General features: G+C 45.8%; 1 protein-coding gene across 1 annotated transcript; it reads right to left on the bottom strand.

The window, feature by feature from the left end:
• Positions 1 to 11,361: 11,361 nt before the first annotated feature.
• On the bottom strand, positions 11,362 to 16,889 carry LOC123137204 (NADPH-dependent pterin aldehyde reductase). The gene is made up of 5 exons (XM_044556826.1): positions 16,590 to 16,889; positions 12,826 to 12,895; positions 12,460 to 12,653; positions 12,196 to 12,368; positions 11,362 to 11,606 (listed from the first exon to the last, which is right to left on the bottom strand). Exons 1-5 carry the CDS (start codon positions 16,824 to 16,826, stop codon positions 11,537 to 11,539), a joined length of 744 nt encoding a protein of 247 aa, XP_044412761.1. The 5' UTR covers positions 16,827 to 16,889; the 3' UTR covers positions 11,362 to 11,536.
• Between the last annotated feature and the right edge of the window lie 504 nt (positions 16,890 to 17,393).

Raw genomic sequence — 17,393 nt, 5'->3', positions numbered from 1 at the left:
ATCTTGGTCGTACAACCTCTCTCCTGTTGTTGGTCAAAGTGATGGCCTTCCATGCGACCCCGGAGACGGGATAGCTTGCCAATAATCATGCAAGTAGCTAGTCCCCAAAGACAACCACTGCCTGCGTGTGGCCCAAACATATGTATGGGGAGGTGTGTTTGAATACACAATGGAACAACTTTGATGTGGCACCGTGCTTTTGAACTAGAAATCCCCACACTGAGCGAGGGTTAGTTGATGATGCATATGTATGTCACACCACACTTCAAGCCGATGACGGGGATTCATGCATGCGTGCATAGTATGCGCCCAAACTTATATAGGTCTGAATCTCACCATGACTTATACTACGATAACATGAACCAAAGGAAGAATCCTCCATGGTAACCTATCTTGTTATCGATCAAGGTGATCATGGATGTCCACACGGGCCTACGAATATATAGGCTTGTCGCCGATAACCACGCGAGGGAGTGTACCATTGAAATACAACCACTACATGCATATGTATGGAGGTGATGCGTGCATGCATGTTTGAATATCATTTCACAACATTGATGTGGCGCGTGCGTCGAAAATCGTACAGTCCCCACACAGAGCAAGATCGGTTCATGATGTGTCGTGGTACTAGCCACTTTGACTCGATGGGAGCGATTCATGTGTACACATGCATGTGTGTGCTAAAACTATATCATGTCATCCTAGATCATGACCTATATATGTACCGATTACAAACAAAAAATAATCCCCTCCTAAGTCAAATTAACCTCTATCATTGTCAGGCAAAATAGTGATGGACCAAGCGGGCCACAGATGGAAAGCATCGATATCATTGATATCCGCTTAAGTGGGTGCGAGAGGACAACCACCATTGCTTTGCATGTACGCCAAACATATGTTGAATACCCAAAATGCACAACTTCAATGTGGCACATGCCTCGAAAACCGTAAAGTCCCCACACAGAGCGAGGTTCATGAAGCGTACTACATATGATGGTCCCCTTCTCCCTCTTTGATGCATATTATATGCTCCTACCGTAATACAACCCAAAAAGAATCCTCCTTGATGATGAAATTAATTAACCTCTCCCTATGTAGGTCAAAGTGATACATGCATTGACGATGGCCACACGGGCCCACAGATGGAAGCGTCACATGTGAGTGTCCTAGGATAACCACCGCCTGCATGCATGTGGCCCAAAGAGGTGTTGTGTGATGTTTGAATAGACAATTTCACAACTATGATGTGGCATGTGCCTCGAAAACCGAAAATTCCCGACACTGAGTGAGGTGTACTTGTTCATGGACGCGTACGTATAGTATATATGCTAGTCCCATCCCACCTCTTCGACGCGTACTATATACTCCCACCATAACACAAACAAAAAAGATTCTACCTTGCTGGTCAAATTAACCTCTCTGTCGGCTATTGGACAAAGTGATGGAGGACAACCTCGTGGGCCCACAGAAAGTGTCACATGCAAGTATCAAGTGTTGTGTAGGACAACCATCGACTGCATGTGGCCAAAACATATATGTATGAAAGGGTTGTGTAATGTTTTAAATAACGAATTCACGACTTCGATGTCGCACCTGCCCCACAAAACGGCCAACCCACAAGGTGGCTCACAACTCATAGTGTACTGCTAGCCACCCCCCACCCCCAGACGCACACACACACACACACACACACACACACACACCGCGAATCCACCGCAACTACGATGCATGTTAAATTATCCCGCGGTGAACATATGTTACCAAAGGAGGGACGTTTTAATTTTGAAAAAAAGATATCATTAAGATGTTTTAGTACATTGATTGATTTTCTAGGGGTATAATGTGCAAAAATCAAATTTGAGCTACATGCACACATGACAGTGCACCTAAATGCCTCTTATCTTTATGCTAACATGCTCATACTTGCATCTATGCTTAGATTCATATTATTTTTGTTGCAAGTATTGCCTAGTCTAAAAAATATAGGGGGGTCTTGATCCTAGTGTGCGTGCTTTGCATTCCAAAATCATACTCAAATAGTGCACACATCTAGGGGTAGCTCGTCTATATTTTGTAGTCTTTGGGTTTGCATATTATTCTTTGTTATATTTGTGCACATCCAGTATTGTCATCAATCCACCAAAAAGGGAGAGATTGTTAGGGCATATTCCTCCCTTAGTTGTTTTGGTGTTTGATGACAATGCAATTTGCGGACTACTCGTGTGCATTGAGCATTTTAGATATTCTATCATATTGCACGAGACAATTTATTCCCCTCAGTGATTTAAAGTGAAGACGGTTTACTTCCAACGGTTCATTTTCAGTGGAATTGAGTCGTAGGAAAACCATACTATTAAGAGGGGGTCCGTTTTGGAAAGGTTAGAGTGGAATCAACACATACACATTCCCTTTGCACCCAATTTTCCTTCCGGTAACTTGGAGACCTTTCCTTCTCTGCTTGGGCTTAGCAGAAGCACCCAAGCGGTAGTACCACACTCGAGAGCGGTAGTACCGCTTCAGCGGTAATGCCGCATTCCAGTATTGCGGCCTCTATCGCTTGTTTTGGGGTTCTGTGATGCTTTCCGCCTCAGTGGTAGTTGGGCGGTAGTATCGCTCATGCGGTACTACGGCTCGTACTACTACCCCACTACCGCACTCCTCGTTGTAACCCTGGAGATTTAAGCAGTAGTACCACGGTTGTAGGGCGGTAGTACCGCTCATGCGATACTTCTAGTGTCTATCACCGCTCGTACTACCACCTATTGTTCGCTTTTGTAACCCTCTGTCGCATTTGTGGTAGTTGGGCGGTAGTAGCAGACAATATTGCCGCTCTACCCCCTCCACTACCGTTGTTCCACCGTAATCTGCAATACTTAGCTGTAGTACCACTAGTAAGAATGGTGGTACACCTCTGGCAGTACTACCACTCCTGTGATCAGCTACTTGCACACCACTACTGGAACTACCGCACTAAGTATTAGTACCGCTCCCCGAAGTGTAGTACTGCTTGTGTGCGAAATGTGGGCAGATAATAGTTGGATTCTTTCCCACTATATATAGGGGGTCTTCTTCATTGTTGCGCCCTAAAGCTTATTTTCGCCTGATCTTTCTCCCAAGCCATAAAATCTATTCTCTAGGGTTTGCTTGAGAGGGCCTCGATCTACAGTTCCACCAAGAGATATTTGATTCCCCTCACTAACCCCTTGCAGATCTTATTACTCTTGAGTGTTTGGGCACCCTAGACGGAAGAGGTCACCTCGAAGCTAGAATCCATTGTGGTGAAGCTTTGTAGTGGTGTTGGGAGCCTCCAATTATGTTGTGGAGAAAGCCCCAACCTAGTTTGTAAAGGTTTGATCGCTGCCTTCAAGGGCATCACTAGTGGAATCACGACATCTTGCATTGTGCAAGGGCATGAGGAGAATACAGTGGCCCTAGTGGCTTCTTGGGGAGCATTGTGCCTCCACACTGCTCCAACAGAGACGTACCCCCCCTCCCCTAAAGGGAAGGAACTTCGGTAACACATCCTCGTCCCCATCGACTTCACTTGTAATTATATCTTACATTTACTTTGTGCAAACTAATATTGTGTTGTATCATTTGCTTGTTTGTGTTGTTGTTGAACTTGTTTGAATCAGAATGATCGAATCAATTGATCGATGGTTACAGGTCCCCTTTTATATGTCCGGAAGAGACACGACGATCCCTCGAGGGGGCGTCGGTTCTAGGAGATTGAAGGGAGGTGTCGGTTGCGGGACAAACCGCAACGATGGTTTATTCAAGGGGAGGTTTTCCCCTAAATACAGAATTAGTTTTAACACTCCCCCTAATCTATGCTTGACCATGTAGATCATCTTCACGATTGTCCGGGAAGCTCTATCATCCCAAAATATTCTCCTTCAAAAGTTCTTCATAAAATCTTTTATGAGATCCTGAAACATATACTCGCAAAGAAAGATAGCATAATGTGATGTCATTAAAATGAGGATATCTCAAGAAGAGACTCCACCTGACACCTGCAAGTCCCTAAGTCTTCGCATACCAATTCCATGAACACATTTCTGGAATGTAGAATTTGGTAGAGACTTGGTAAATAAATCAGCAAGGTTGTCACATGATTTGACTTGCAGAATGCTTATTTCCCCGCTTTTCTGAAGATTATGGGGGGGAAACCATTTAGGAGAAATATGCTTGGTGATATTACTCTTGATGCATCCTGTTTGCATCTGCGCAACACAGGATGCATTACCTTCATAGATAATGGTAGGTGATTCTATCGAACCAATTCCACATGACTGTTGTATGTGGTTTATCATTCTGCGAAGCCATACACATTCACATGTTGCTTCAAATAATGAAATTACTTTAGAATGATTGGTAGATGTTGCCACCAGAGTCTGTTTCGAAGACTTCCATGATATAGCAGTGCCACCATGTAGGAACAAGAAGCCGGTCTGAGATCTGGCATTATGGGGATCAGACAAATAGCCGGCATCTGCATATCCAATCATATCAGAGTCCTGATTTTTCTAGGACTGAAAAAATAAACCAAGATCCTTTGTGCCTTGGAGATATCGAAAGACATTCTTCACTCCAGACCAATGACGTTTGGTGGGAGCTGCGCTATGTCTAGCAAGTAGATTCACTGCAAATGCAACATCAGGTCTTGTGCAATTTGCAAGATACATAAGCGCTCCAATGGCACTGAGGTATGGAACTTCAGGTCCCAACACCTCTTCTCCATCATCCCTTGGTCTGAACGGATCTTTCTCCACGTCTAGAGATCGAACCACCATGGGAGTTTTAGATGGATAGGATTTGTCCATATTGAATTTCTCCAATATTTTCTGGATATAGGCAGATTGGTGTACCATGATTCCCGAGGGAAGGTGCTCAAGTTGAATACCCTAAGCAAAATTTGGTTTTACCCAAATCCTTCATCTCAAATTCCATCTTTAGGTGATTGCATGCTTCATCAATGTCTGGTGTGCTGCCGATGATGTTGAGATCATCAACATACACAGAAATAATGCAAAATCCTGTAGAGGACTTCTTGATGAAAACATATGGGCAATCAGCACTATTGGAGTAACCTTTCTGAAGAAGGAACTCACTGAGTTGGTTGTACCACATCTGTCCCGACTGCCTTAAGCCATATAATGACTTATTCAGCTTTACATAATACATGTTGCGTTTTGCATTTTTTTTGCGACCGAGATTCCGTCAGGAACCTTCATATATATGTCAGAATCTAGTGACCGTAAAGATATGCGGTCACTACGTCCATCAACTACATAGATAGACGCTTTTGCACTGCCAGAGATATAAGATATCGAAAAGTGGTTGCACTCATCATTGGAGAATATGTTTCAGTGAAATCAATGCCGGGTTTCTGCGTGAAACCTTGTGCTATGAGCCTTGCTTTATATCTCACCACATCATTGTTCTCATTCCGTTTCCGAGGAAAAACCCATTTGAATCCCATAGGAAAACACTGGGAGGTGTAGGTATTGCTTCAGTGAATACCTTTCTTTTGTTAAGCGAGGCAATTTCTGCTTGGATTGCATCCTTCCATTTAGGCCAGTCAGAGCGCTTTTGGCACTCAACGATAGACCTTGGATCATGATCAGTGAGAAGGGTATCTGCAATCTTTTCAGCAAAATATATGTCGACAGTCATAGTCTTACGGTCAAATGATTCTCCAGAATCAACATAGTTGATGGAAATTTCCTGCACCCCTAGTGACTCTTCGTGATTTCCCAATACGATCGAGTCTGGGTGTTCCGATATCCCAGTCAGTTTGTGCACACTGGAACTGGGTTGTGGAGGTTGCCTTTCCACTAGGTGTATACTACCCATTAGGTGTTTGTCAACGTTGAGTTGACCTGCATTTACTGACTCCAAGGTTTTTCTCCTCAATTTCCTTTGCTACTTTCTAGAAGCATGCTCCAGGTCAGAGGTCGTACTACTCCCCCTCTTTTTGGGAATAGGGAGTTGAGTGGTTTTTATTGGTACCTCCACTCTTTCTGGCGCGTTTCTGGCCGGATTTAAGGATTTTGTAACACCTTTCAGATCGGTAAATGAATCTGGCAGATTATTTGCAAAGATGTTGCAAATTAATGATCTTCCGAACTTGAAGTTCGGTCTCATGGGTACGTGGATCATAGGATGAAATGGCATCAGCATTCCAATCAATTTCCGGGCATTCTTTCTGGTACTTGAAATCTCCCTCTAATGCCGGAAAATGTTCCTCATTAAATATGCAATCAGCGTGACGGGCTGTGAACAGATCCCCAGTCAGGGGTTCCAGGTACTTGACAATCGACGGTGATTTGTACCCCACATAGATCCCCAACTTCCTGTGTGGGCCCATAGATGTCCGCTGTGGTGGTGAGATCGGGATGTATGCAGCACATCCGAACTTACGCAGATGGGAAATGCTAGGAGGATTTCCATGTACCAATTCCAGAGGGGAAGAACTGTGATATGCAGTTGGCCTCAATTGTATCAAGTCAGCAGTGTGTAAAACAGCGTGACCCCAACAAGAGGTTGGCAAGTTGCAATTCGTCAAGAAAGGTCTTGCAATGAGTTTGATCCTCTTAATCAATGCTTTAGCCAAACCATTTTGTGTATGGACATATGGAACAAAGTGTTGAACTTCAATCCCCAAAGCCATGCAATAATCATTGAAAGCACGTGAGGAGAATTCTGCAGCATTGTCCATTCGAATTGACTTGATTCGACTTTCTGGATAATGGGCTTGCAACTTAATGAATTGCCTCATTATCTTGGAAAATGCATGGTTTCGTGTGGATAGAAGACACACATGTGACCATCGTGTAGATGCGTCAACCAGAACCATGAAATACCGGAAAGGTCCAGATAATGGCTGAATGGGACCACAAATGTCTCCTTGAATACGTTCAAGGAACGGAAGTGGTTCAGCTTGTATTTTGAGGTGTGAGGGCCTCAAAATTACCTTTCCCGTGGCACAAGATGTGCACACAAAATCAGAAGATTGAGGAAATTTTGACTCAAGCAAATTATGACCAATGGAATTGCTAGTAATTTTTCTCATCATGCCTATTCTAGGATGGCCTAGGCGATCATGCCAGGTTGGGAATGCGTTAACATTCTGAAAATTACTTTGTATGCAACATGTTCCACGGGGTTGATGTACGTATAGTACAAACCAGACGATAGAGAAGGAATTTTCTCATATACCTTTTTGCCATATCCGTCATCTTTAGTAAAGAGTAGATACTCCTCTTTGTTGTCTTCATGGGTTTTAATGTGAAAACCATTCTTACAGATATCTCGATAACTGATCAGGGTACGTGATGATTCGGGATACAATAAAGTATCCTCAATCGTCACTTGTGTACCGCTTGGGAGGGTGAATATGGCACATCCAGCGATAGTTAGAATATCTCCATTCATCTTTTTCAGAGTTTTGAAATATTTCATCTCCCTTAGTATGGAGTTTGTGGTACCACTGTCCACAAGGCATAATTCCTCTTCCATCGGATTGTCCCCGTAGAAAACTATATAAAACAAAGTATTTTCAATAAGAAAACCTCATAGTCATATATAGAATACAATCTTTATTATATCAAATGTGCTGATACAATACAATATAAAGACAACAACAAACTTATGTTCTTATTACAATCATCACAAATGGACATAATTAAGTAGATCACTAGGAGATTGAGGGACTAGTCGAAGTCGCCAAACACGTGGTTTGCGGTGTCAACGTGTTCTCCGTTTCAGCAGTATCCTCAGGCAGATAAGGAAACATGGCATTGCTCGGTCCAGGAGGAACATCGTGCTAATCACCGGCTCCTTTTGCGCTATGCGGATGAAGGTTGAAGTTGGCTTCAGACCTTTTCCCTTGAGGTGCTTTGCGTCCCTGAGATTGCTAGTACAGCATAACCAGATGCTTGAGCATTGTGCACTTTTCAGTAGAATGTGTGTAGCATCCACACTTGTTGCAAAGCTTAGATTTATCAACCCTGTGCTTTGAAGTGCCTTTTCCCTTTCCTGGGTATCTAGATCTCATGTTCCCATTGTGCTTTCGCTTATGCTCGAAATTGGAATGTTTACCTCGAAAGGTACCATTAAACTTTTGTCTATTTGCAACATTCAGATGGACTTCAGGTAAAGGTTGTGCCCCAACTGGGCGCTGAGAGCCATTCTTAGCGAGTAGCTCATCATGCTTTTTAGCCTGACGTAACATGTGAATGAACTCGGAATAGACAGTGTAGTTACGAGCACGGTATTACTGTTGGAGGATCCTATCTGAAGGGAGCATAGTAGACAAAGTTTTCTCTATCTTCTCCCCCTCGGTAGGTTCCTTCTCACAAAAACGCAGTTTGGAACATATCTTATGAACAGCATGATTGTACTCACCAATGGACTTGAAATCCTGAAGATGGAGATGAGTCCAATCATGGAGTGCTTCTGGCAGGACTACTGCATTCTGCTGTTCATACCTTGTTTTGAGGGCCAGAAACAGAGTACTAGGAGATTCCTTTTGTAAATACTCAGACTTGAGATCTGGATGAATATGGTGCCTTATGATGAATAAGGCAGCATAGTTCTGTTGTTCTGTCAGCGGCATGGCCCCATCCGGGAGAGGAGTCTCCGGGGGTTGTATTGCACGCGCTATCCCACGGGATGCAAGACTGATCTTGATGTCCATAGCCCATGTAGGGTAATTGTGGCCATTGAGGGCAAGCTCCTCAAACTCTTTGGCAGTCATCTTTGCCTACATGAGGAACCAGAGATAATTAATTTACGGGTGGTAAATTAAAAGCATCATGGTTCTGTAACAAGAACGCAAAAATTTGACGCTCAAGTGTAAAACTTGAAAAATTCTCCACCACAATTGTGTAAACATAACACATTGAAGATCACTTAGATCTCACAGTAATAGGCTACATTGCCATTACCTTGTGTATGCTACAATTCATATATAAGGAGGGAGAAATATTCAAAAATTTGCAAGTTTGATATGCGAGAGAAGATGATCTCAATCGCAAGTACATGTTCAAGAGAACTGGGTATGTGGTAAACACGTAGAACATGTCATTCTTCCCAGATGAACTCCGGTACTTTATTTATATGCAATCCATTACATAATATAAACACACATACTAATAATTACACAAGTCCTAACATAGAATAAATCTAGAACAGGACTAAAATGTAAGTAGTAGTCAATGTAAGTACTAAACAGTACTAAACATAGTCTAAAATTGCACAAGTACAATAATTAGTACTAATGTAAAGAAAACAAAGAAAAAAATAAAATAAAAAAATCCACACTTCTGGCCGTCCCACCCGCCGCAGCACCGCACAGGAGAGGAAATAGCCACCGCGGGCGCCTGGGCATGGGCCTGCCCGGCCTTTGGCTGGCCCACGCATCGCCACACCGCATAAGAGACAGGGGGAGCGGGCAGATCGGATAAGGGTCGGAGTATCCGAACCCCGCACCACCACCTCTGCTCGATCCCCACTATCACACGGCGGCGCCGGCGGGAGGAGTGGCCGCCGCAGGCCCTCGCGATTCCGGTGGTCACCGGCGTAGCACCGACGACCCCTCCTCGTCCGAAGAAGAGTCGACGACGACGTGATCCGGGCGAGCAGTTTCTGGTGCCGCGCTGGTGAGTCCGAGGCTCGCCGGAGCCCACGAGCCGGGACGGCGGTTGAGGGCGGCGACGGCGCGCCCGAAGAGGCGGCCAAAGCGCCGCTCCGCACAGATGCTCAGGCCCGCAGAAGCCTCCAGTGGTGGTGGGGAGTTGACGCCGGCACCTTCCATCCCTACTCCGAGGCGGATGACGTCGGAGGCGCCAGTGGGCGCTGACACGAAGCCAAGTGCGGCCTCTTCATCCACAATGGCGCGCATCGGGACGGGCGCGTAGCCAGGAGGGCCATGGCTCGGGCCAACTGCCTCGCCGGCGGGCGTCGGCGTCGAGGGCGGGAGCCACGCGGTCGGTGGAGGTGGAGGTGGAGGCGGAGATCCGGGGGGCAATCCAGGCACAACGGCAGCCTCGTTCATCATCAGGGCACTAGGGCCGGCCACCATCCGAGGGTCGAGCCCCATGGGCGCATGGCCATGGGCGCGAAGAGCACCGCAGTGGGCGCGTCCCGTGGCGCGGCGACCCTGTCCCGGGGCATGGTGAGCACCAGGAGCGGCGCGTCCGTCAACGCTGTGGCCGCGTCCAGCGGCGCGGTGACCACCATGGCCGCCATGTCCAGTGGCGCGGTGACCATAACGGCCAGCGGCGCAACGGCCGAAACGACGGACGGCCTGCATCCTGCGACAGAAACGTCGGAGGCCACCAACGCCATGGTAGCGGCGACGGTAGCGACGATCGTCCTCACGGATCAGGCGGAGAAAGAAGGAAACAAGGCCAGGCATCTCACCGGCTGCGAGTGCTCCCTCTTCTCCTCTCTTTGTTGCCTTTGGCTCTCGCTGTGCGTGATAACATATTTGAATCAGAATGATCGAATCAATTGATCGATGGTTACATGTCCCCTTTTATATGTCCGGAAGAGACACGACGATCCCTTGAGAGGGCGTCGGTTCCAGGAGATCGAAGGGAGGCGTCGGTTGCGGGACAAACCGCAACGACGGTTTACTCAAGGGGAGATTTTCCCCTAATTACAGATTAGTTTTAACAGAACTCATCATATAAGTTGTCCACCTATCTGGACAAGCTATTTATTGCTAAGCATAATTTGTTAAAAATAGCTAAAAATTGGTAGTTGCCTATTCACTAACACCCCCCACCCCCCTCTAATCAACTATATGGATCCTTTCAATTGGTTTAGAAGGTAAGTAAATTTTAAGGTCATTAATTTTCGTACAAGAATGGTTGCACGAAGGGGTGTGCGGAAGCAAAGTGAAACATGAAACCTTACTATGTTTTCAAATAAAAAAGTATAGAAGATTTTTGGTTTTTCCTCTTCATTTCTTAATTCTTATAGTTTTGCAATGTACAGTTAACATTTTTCTAATATATACGGTGAACAATTTTCTTTCCCAAAAAAACAATATTCTAAAATATATTTTTTATGTTTAGTATGTTTTTAAAATATTAGCTTCTTGTAAAACAACTGCCGGGTCTTTGGGTGAAAACCCAACTAAAAACCAAAGAAAAAAAATAGAATACCAGTCACGGGTGGAGTGGCCGGCCAATTTACGCAGGTCATCAGCGAAGGCTCCTCTGTTTGACGCCCACAGGCGTGAGCTCTCCCTTCTTCTAGTGCCAGTTGAAATTAGATATAATTTTCTTAGTTTGGCTTAGGCTTTGAATTATTGGGAAGCAGTTCGGAAAGCAAAGCCAGCAGATAAGATGTTCCAAACAGCGAATACACAGCTCATTTTCAAACAACGGTTAGCCAAACTAACGAGCACAAGTACATGAACCTTTTTATCTTATTACTACAACATAATTGATGCAACAGCAGCAAGTTAAATGTCATAATTACTTGAGAACCGATCTGTGATTAATACAACATTGCTACAGCATCATACAGTTAGTGAGGCACCATTATCTTCCAGTGAAAGGCTTAGAATCATTGTGGCTGCCTTGGGTGCCCTGACAAACAGCAGAAATCGTCTGGTTAACATGATTAGCACTCCTGGTTATAAGCTGTAACTGAAGCACGATACTTTCAATATGAAAAACACAAGCTGTAGACAAGAGACCAGATGTAGATGTATCATAGCTCTAAATCAAGCAAATAAGAGCTGACTCCTAAAGATTCAATACTTTAACAGTTTGTTTTTAACAATCTGTTCAACAGTATGTCCTTTGCCTCAATGGCATATTCAGGAGTTGAATGTGTACTTTACTTAAACAAAATACATTTACCCTCTGAAACATTAGTATGACTATGGGTGATGTACTGCTGGAATGTGGACACAGCAGCATGAGTCAAGAAATAGCATGGGAGATCGATCCAATAGACTACTCAGCGGACGCTAATGTGTTGCTAATTATGTTATTTTCCATGCCTCCTATAGGGTATGAACTCCAAGCAACCTTCTTCCATGACTCCTTTCCCTAGTGTAACCTTCCTTCTCTAGTTTGTTCGGATTTTACTATTTATATAAAAAATAATGAAATACATATGCTCATTTGTACAGTTGAGGAAGGGGGCAAACAGAATTCTACATAGATTTACCATTGCTCAGTAGATTGGTATAACGCAGCTGAACTTCCAAAGCATGAAGTAAGCATATCGGTATTCACAACACCAGGGCTAAGAGCAATTGCTGCCAATCCAGGAGGCAACTCCTTTGCTAATGAGCGTGTTAAACCTTCGATAGCCCACTTTGAAGCACAATATGGAGCAACCTGAAACAACGTTACGCAATTTGGAATGTAATGAAGATCTGACAGTTACCAAATATAACCAGCATCAGCACAGCCTTTCATTTTGCCCTACCTCTGCAGCAGCAGACCTTCCCCAACCAGAGGATAAATTGATTATCATCCCATGTTTCTTCTGTATCATAAGTGGTACAAAATGGCGAAGTACATTTGCTGTTCCTTTAATATTTGTATCAACCACCGTATCAAATTCTTCTGCTGGAACATTCCACGTTTTGTTATTCTTGTTTATTGTACCAGCATTGTTTACTGCAGCAATCTCTCAATAGTTAGACTTCTGGAGAAATCACATTTTATGTATATTAGAATGGAATTACAAATATGTGATTTCACAATCAACTTTAAGCAAGAAAAGTGATTATTTTCATATAGTTCCAGATGGCTTAAAGTGCACATTTGTAGAGCAGAAAGTATAGCAAACCTATGATATCAGGAATTTGCTTCCTTTCCACAACAGCCTTTGCCAGTTCACCCATGCTGCTGTCAGACCTCTACAAAGAAGCACATGAAGAATACTTAAGAATAGAAATTATTTCAACAAAGGAAGCAAGTGAGAAAAATAGACCACACACATTACACTTTGCTTATATAGCAAACCTAAATGCACCATTCATATTTCATAAATTGTAGTGCTACTGACATTAATGCCATGTCGCATTATTCAAACTTAAGTTAATATTTCACAAGTTCAATATCCCTGCTAAATTTTCCCTTCACTGGAATCTTCAACGAAAGCAAGAAGACTGCTCACATGACATGTGAATTCTTGATGCTTTCGAGACAAAGGAGCTCATTAGCCTCTGTAATATCAATAAATGTCCAGCAACTATCATATGGTATAAAAATGGAAGTAGAAAGTTAGCAACCATGACCAGAATAAGAATACTGGGATTGCCTTGTATTGTTAGTCCAAGAGCCAAACAGCCCCATTGTCAACTCATGACTACCACAGTTTGACTTCCTCCATGCATCTTTCTTCTCGGCCACCAAATCAATCGAACCTATCAAACTCCTAACTCACAAGATAAAATAGCCTAATCAGCATGACCTGCTGTCATGCCATCCTCCTAGCCATCCTGCTGTCTTCTGCGAGCACGCGGATCCTCCTCAATGGTGACCCTGGGCCCCCAATCTGGCACCGCCGAGGCTTCCGGCAAGGCGATCCGCTGTCCCCACAACTTTTCATCCTTGCCGTTGACGTGCTCGGGCGATTGATCAAGTGTGTCGTCTCCCTTGGCATCCTGCAGCAGCTGCACCCGCGACGCTCGATCCTGGCAATCTCGCTCTATGCGGACGATGTCGGGCTGTTCTGTCACCCCTCACCGGCTGAGAACATCACGGTGAGGGAGATCCTACAGCTGTTTGGCCATGCCTCCGGGCTCCACGTAAACTTCACCAAGAGCTCAGCCACCCTCCTCCACTGCGGCCCCGACAAGGCCGCACCTGTTGTACAGCTCCTGGAGTGCCCAATCGTTGACATCCCCCTCACTTATCTGGGAATTCTCCTCACGGTAAGACGCCCTACTGCCGCGCAGCTGCAGCTGCTTGTGGACACGGTGCGAAGACAGCTCCCGTCATGGAAAGCAGGGCTCATGAACAAGGCTGGACGCCTTGCGGCGGTCAAATCCGTCCTCTGTGTGATCCCCATGCACCAGCTGCTGGTCTTTGCACCACCAAAGAAAACCATCAAGCAGCTCGAGAAGACTGAGAAGGGGGTTCCTGTGGGCTGGGCTCGAGGCTGCCAATGGCGGCAACTGCCATGTTAATTGGCGCCGGACTTGCCGTCCAATTGACTGGGAGGCCTTGGCATCCCTTACCTGGAGCGCACCGGGCTGACCCTCCGTCGGTGATGGCTCTGGTTCAGCCGCAATGACTGCAACCAGGCATGGAGCAACTTAGACCTGCGGTTCTATGCTGAAGAGCGTACTCTGTTCTTCGCCTCCACCTCTATGGCCGTGGGCGATGGACGTACCACCTTATTTTGAGAGGACCGATGGATTGACAGGCGCTCAAGTCAGCAAGATCGCACCGCAGCTTTACGCCTGCATCTCGAAACGCCGCCGGAAACTGAGGACCATTTCTGATGGGCTTCAGGCTAACGCTTGGGCTCACAACATCCATGGCACGCCGGGTGTTCACGATATCGACCAGTACATCCAGCTCTGGCACGCCATTGGGCACACCATCCTGACCACGGAACCCGATCGCCTCCTATGGAAGTGGACTGCGAGCAGATCTTACTCTGCGAAATCCTGCCATCAGGCCACATTCGAGGGTTCTCTGCAAAATCCTGCTATCAGACCACACATTCCATGCAGCTCCTGGAAGTTCATTTGGAAGAACGGGGCGCCCCCTCGGGTGCGCTTCTTCCACTGGCTCGCTGATCAGCACCAGTGTTGGACTGCTGACTGCCTCGCACGCTACGGCCTTCAGCACCAGATTTCATGCCTCCTCTGCTGCCAGAGCACCGAGACGATGCACCAGCTGCTGCTCTGCTGTCCGTTTCCCAAACAGGTTTGGCAGCAGATGCTTGCCTGGCTCCACATGTCTTGCACGCCGCCAGACCATGATACTTCCCTTCTGGTCTGGTAGCACGCTGCAAAACAGCGCCCCCCCCCCCCCCCCCCCCATCCCATGCGCAAGGACCTCGCCTCCATTGCCTTGCTCACACCATGGATGATCTGGAAACACCGTAACGAATGTGTCTTCGAGGGCGCCCAATCTGGACACACTGTAAAGAATGTGTCTCCGAGGGCGCCCAACCTTCAGTCAGCAGCCTTGTTGAGAAGATTAAGGATGAGCCGGCGCTCAAGGCCAAAGCAGGCGCTTCAGGGCTTCGCAACACTCTGCCCCAGACCTGGGATGTACATTAATTTCCTGCATTTCTCACTCCCTGTACCTCTCAGGAGGACTGTAACTTGAACTCTGCCTTTTCAATGAAAAGAAACGCAGAAGTCTCTTTGCATTTTCTCGAAAAAATCAGCATGTCCAAACAGGTCATTAGTTTCAAGCCATGTCCTAGGGTACACATCATGTTGCATTCACTTGCAGCTAAAGTAAGTATCATTAAGCCAAAAGCACTTAAGTCCCAATTGATTGGCCAAGGTACCGGATAGCAACAAGACTCTGCACCCACTCTAGCACTGTAGGCATCACGGGATTGAGCTAAAATTGGCAACTAAAAAGCAATTTCTCCATGTATATTTCTTTTCAACCACCAAACCAGCAGAACTTATCAAACTCCTAACCCACAAGATAAAATAGCCTAATCAGCATGTCCAAACAGGTCATAAGTTTAAAGCCATGTTCCACGGCACAGATTGCAAACACTTGGAGCTAAAATAAATCCTAGAGCACATAAAGTATTATTGTTCAACCAGCATGATTCATGAAAGCAAGCATGTAGCTACCAGACTCAAGACAACCCCCCAAAATCACATAATGCAAACATCAAGCTAAAGATACAAAACGCACGAAAATCCTTATTGGTTGGCTGAAGTAACATAGCAGCAAGATGTTAGAAATATTAAGTGATTGAATGGTGAAAATGTTAATTACCATAAGTTAAAGTGGGCCCATTAGTTAATTTTGGGATTAAAACAAATTAACAGTAGCAATTTACGCCTGTGAATGAGGGGCTAATTAAAAATATGGTTCCCATGTCATATACAGCGCTATATATATAAAGGAGGGCATTCCTGCACCTATTTGATCGTGGTATCGTTTAGGGTAACAGTATCCTCCCAAACTTACTCCAAATCCAATCAGGAGTGCACTGGACGTTGAGGTGTTGTGATCGACTATGCCGCTCCAATTCGTCATCAACCTCGGAGACTACTTTGTCTACCGAGATGGCCTCTCCAAACGGAGGTATAATTATTCTACTACCCTCTAATTTCTGCATCATATCAAATTGTGTTCATGTATATTAGATAAGATCCGATTAGCAGTTGCACCGATACTCGCCTCAATAGATCACTGGTAGTAAAAAACTACTCATATCATATTCATTTATGATCCAAATTCGTTTATTGTACGAATGGACGGATCGAGCTAAAATTGTTATTTAAATTTTCCTAGTATATTAAATGAAAAAGGCATCTCATATCACATCATTCAGGCACGCCCTGGTACAGTACAATCAGTAAGCATGAGGTTAATAGGAAGAGGAATAGAGTGCATTACGACGTCGGCGACGGTGAGAAAGTGGCGACACGAGGAACCCATCTCGGCCTCGAGGGAGCGGATGGGATCGGCGGAGCGGCCGCAGCCGACGACGGCGTGCCCCCGGCGCGCGAGCTCCAGAGCTAAAGCTCGGCCCAGCCCCCGGCTGACCCCCGTGATGAGCACCGTCCTCGGCCCCGCAGCCGCCGCTCGCGCGGCTGCCGCGCCGCCCCCGCCGTTCTTAGGCCCCGCCGGCATCTCGCCTCCCTCCTCTCGTTGGCTCGTCCGTGTTGGAGTGCAGGCGTGGAGAGAGGCCCGTGACCTGGTTATCCCTAGTTCGTACACGTTCATGGGCCAATGGACGCATGTGGGGCCCGGCCCACTCCATTTGGTTGAAAGTTTGACACTTCGTTTGGATGTTGATATTGAGGCCCAAAAATTGGCATTGGCATTTGAGAATCCCGAATATCTTTGTTTGGATGGCCAAGGCAATGACGGGAGCTCCTATAGGCCTCTAGCTGCGGCAAAGTGCCGGCGCTTCGCACAGGCGCGGCTAGCGTGGGCCGGCCCATTTATAGTGGCACGCGGTGGCAGGTTTCCGAGATGGAAAATCGCAGAAAAGAAAATAGCGCTATCACTGTAACTCGAACACGCGACTTCAGACTAATTGGTCTGCCGTGCAAACCACTACAACCTAGACATTCTCATGTTCAATTAGCAGTGCGAAAGTTAAAGATGTATACGACAAAAACAAGACTTAAACATTAATTCACAAAAAATCCCAAAAACTACAGTCCATTTATTGGGACGTACCGACGACCTCCT

This window comes from Triticum aestivum, chromosome 6B (assembly GCF_018294505.1).
Source record: "Triticum aestivum cultivar Chinese Spring chromosome 6B, IWGSC CS RefSeq v2.1, whole genome shotgun sequence".
NCBI lineage: Eukaryota > Viridiplantae > Streptophyta > Magnoliopsida > Poales > Poaceae > Triticum > Triticum aestivum.
This window is presented reverse-complemented; position numbering and strand designations above follow the sequence as displayed.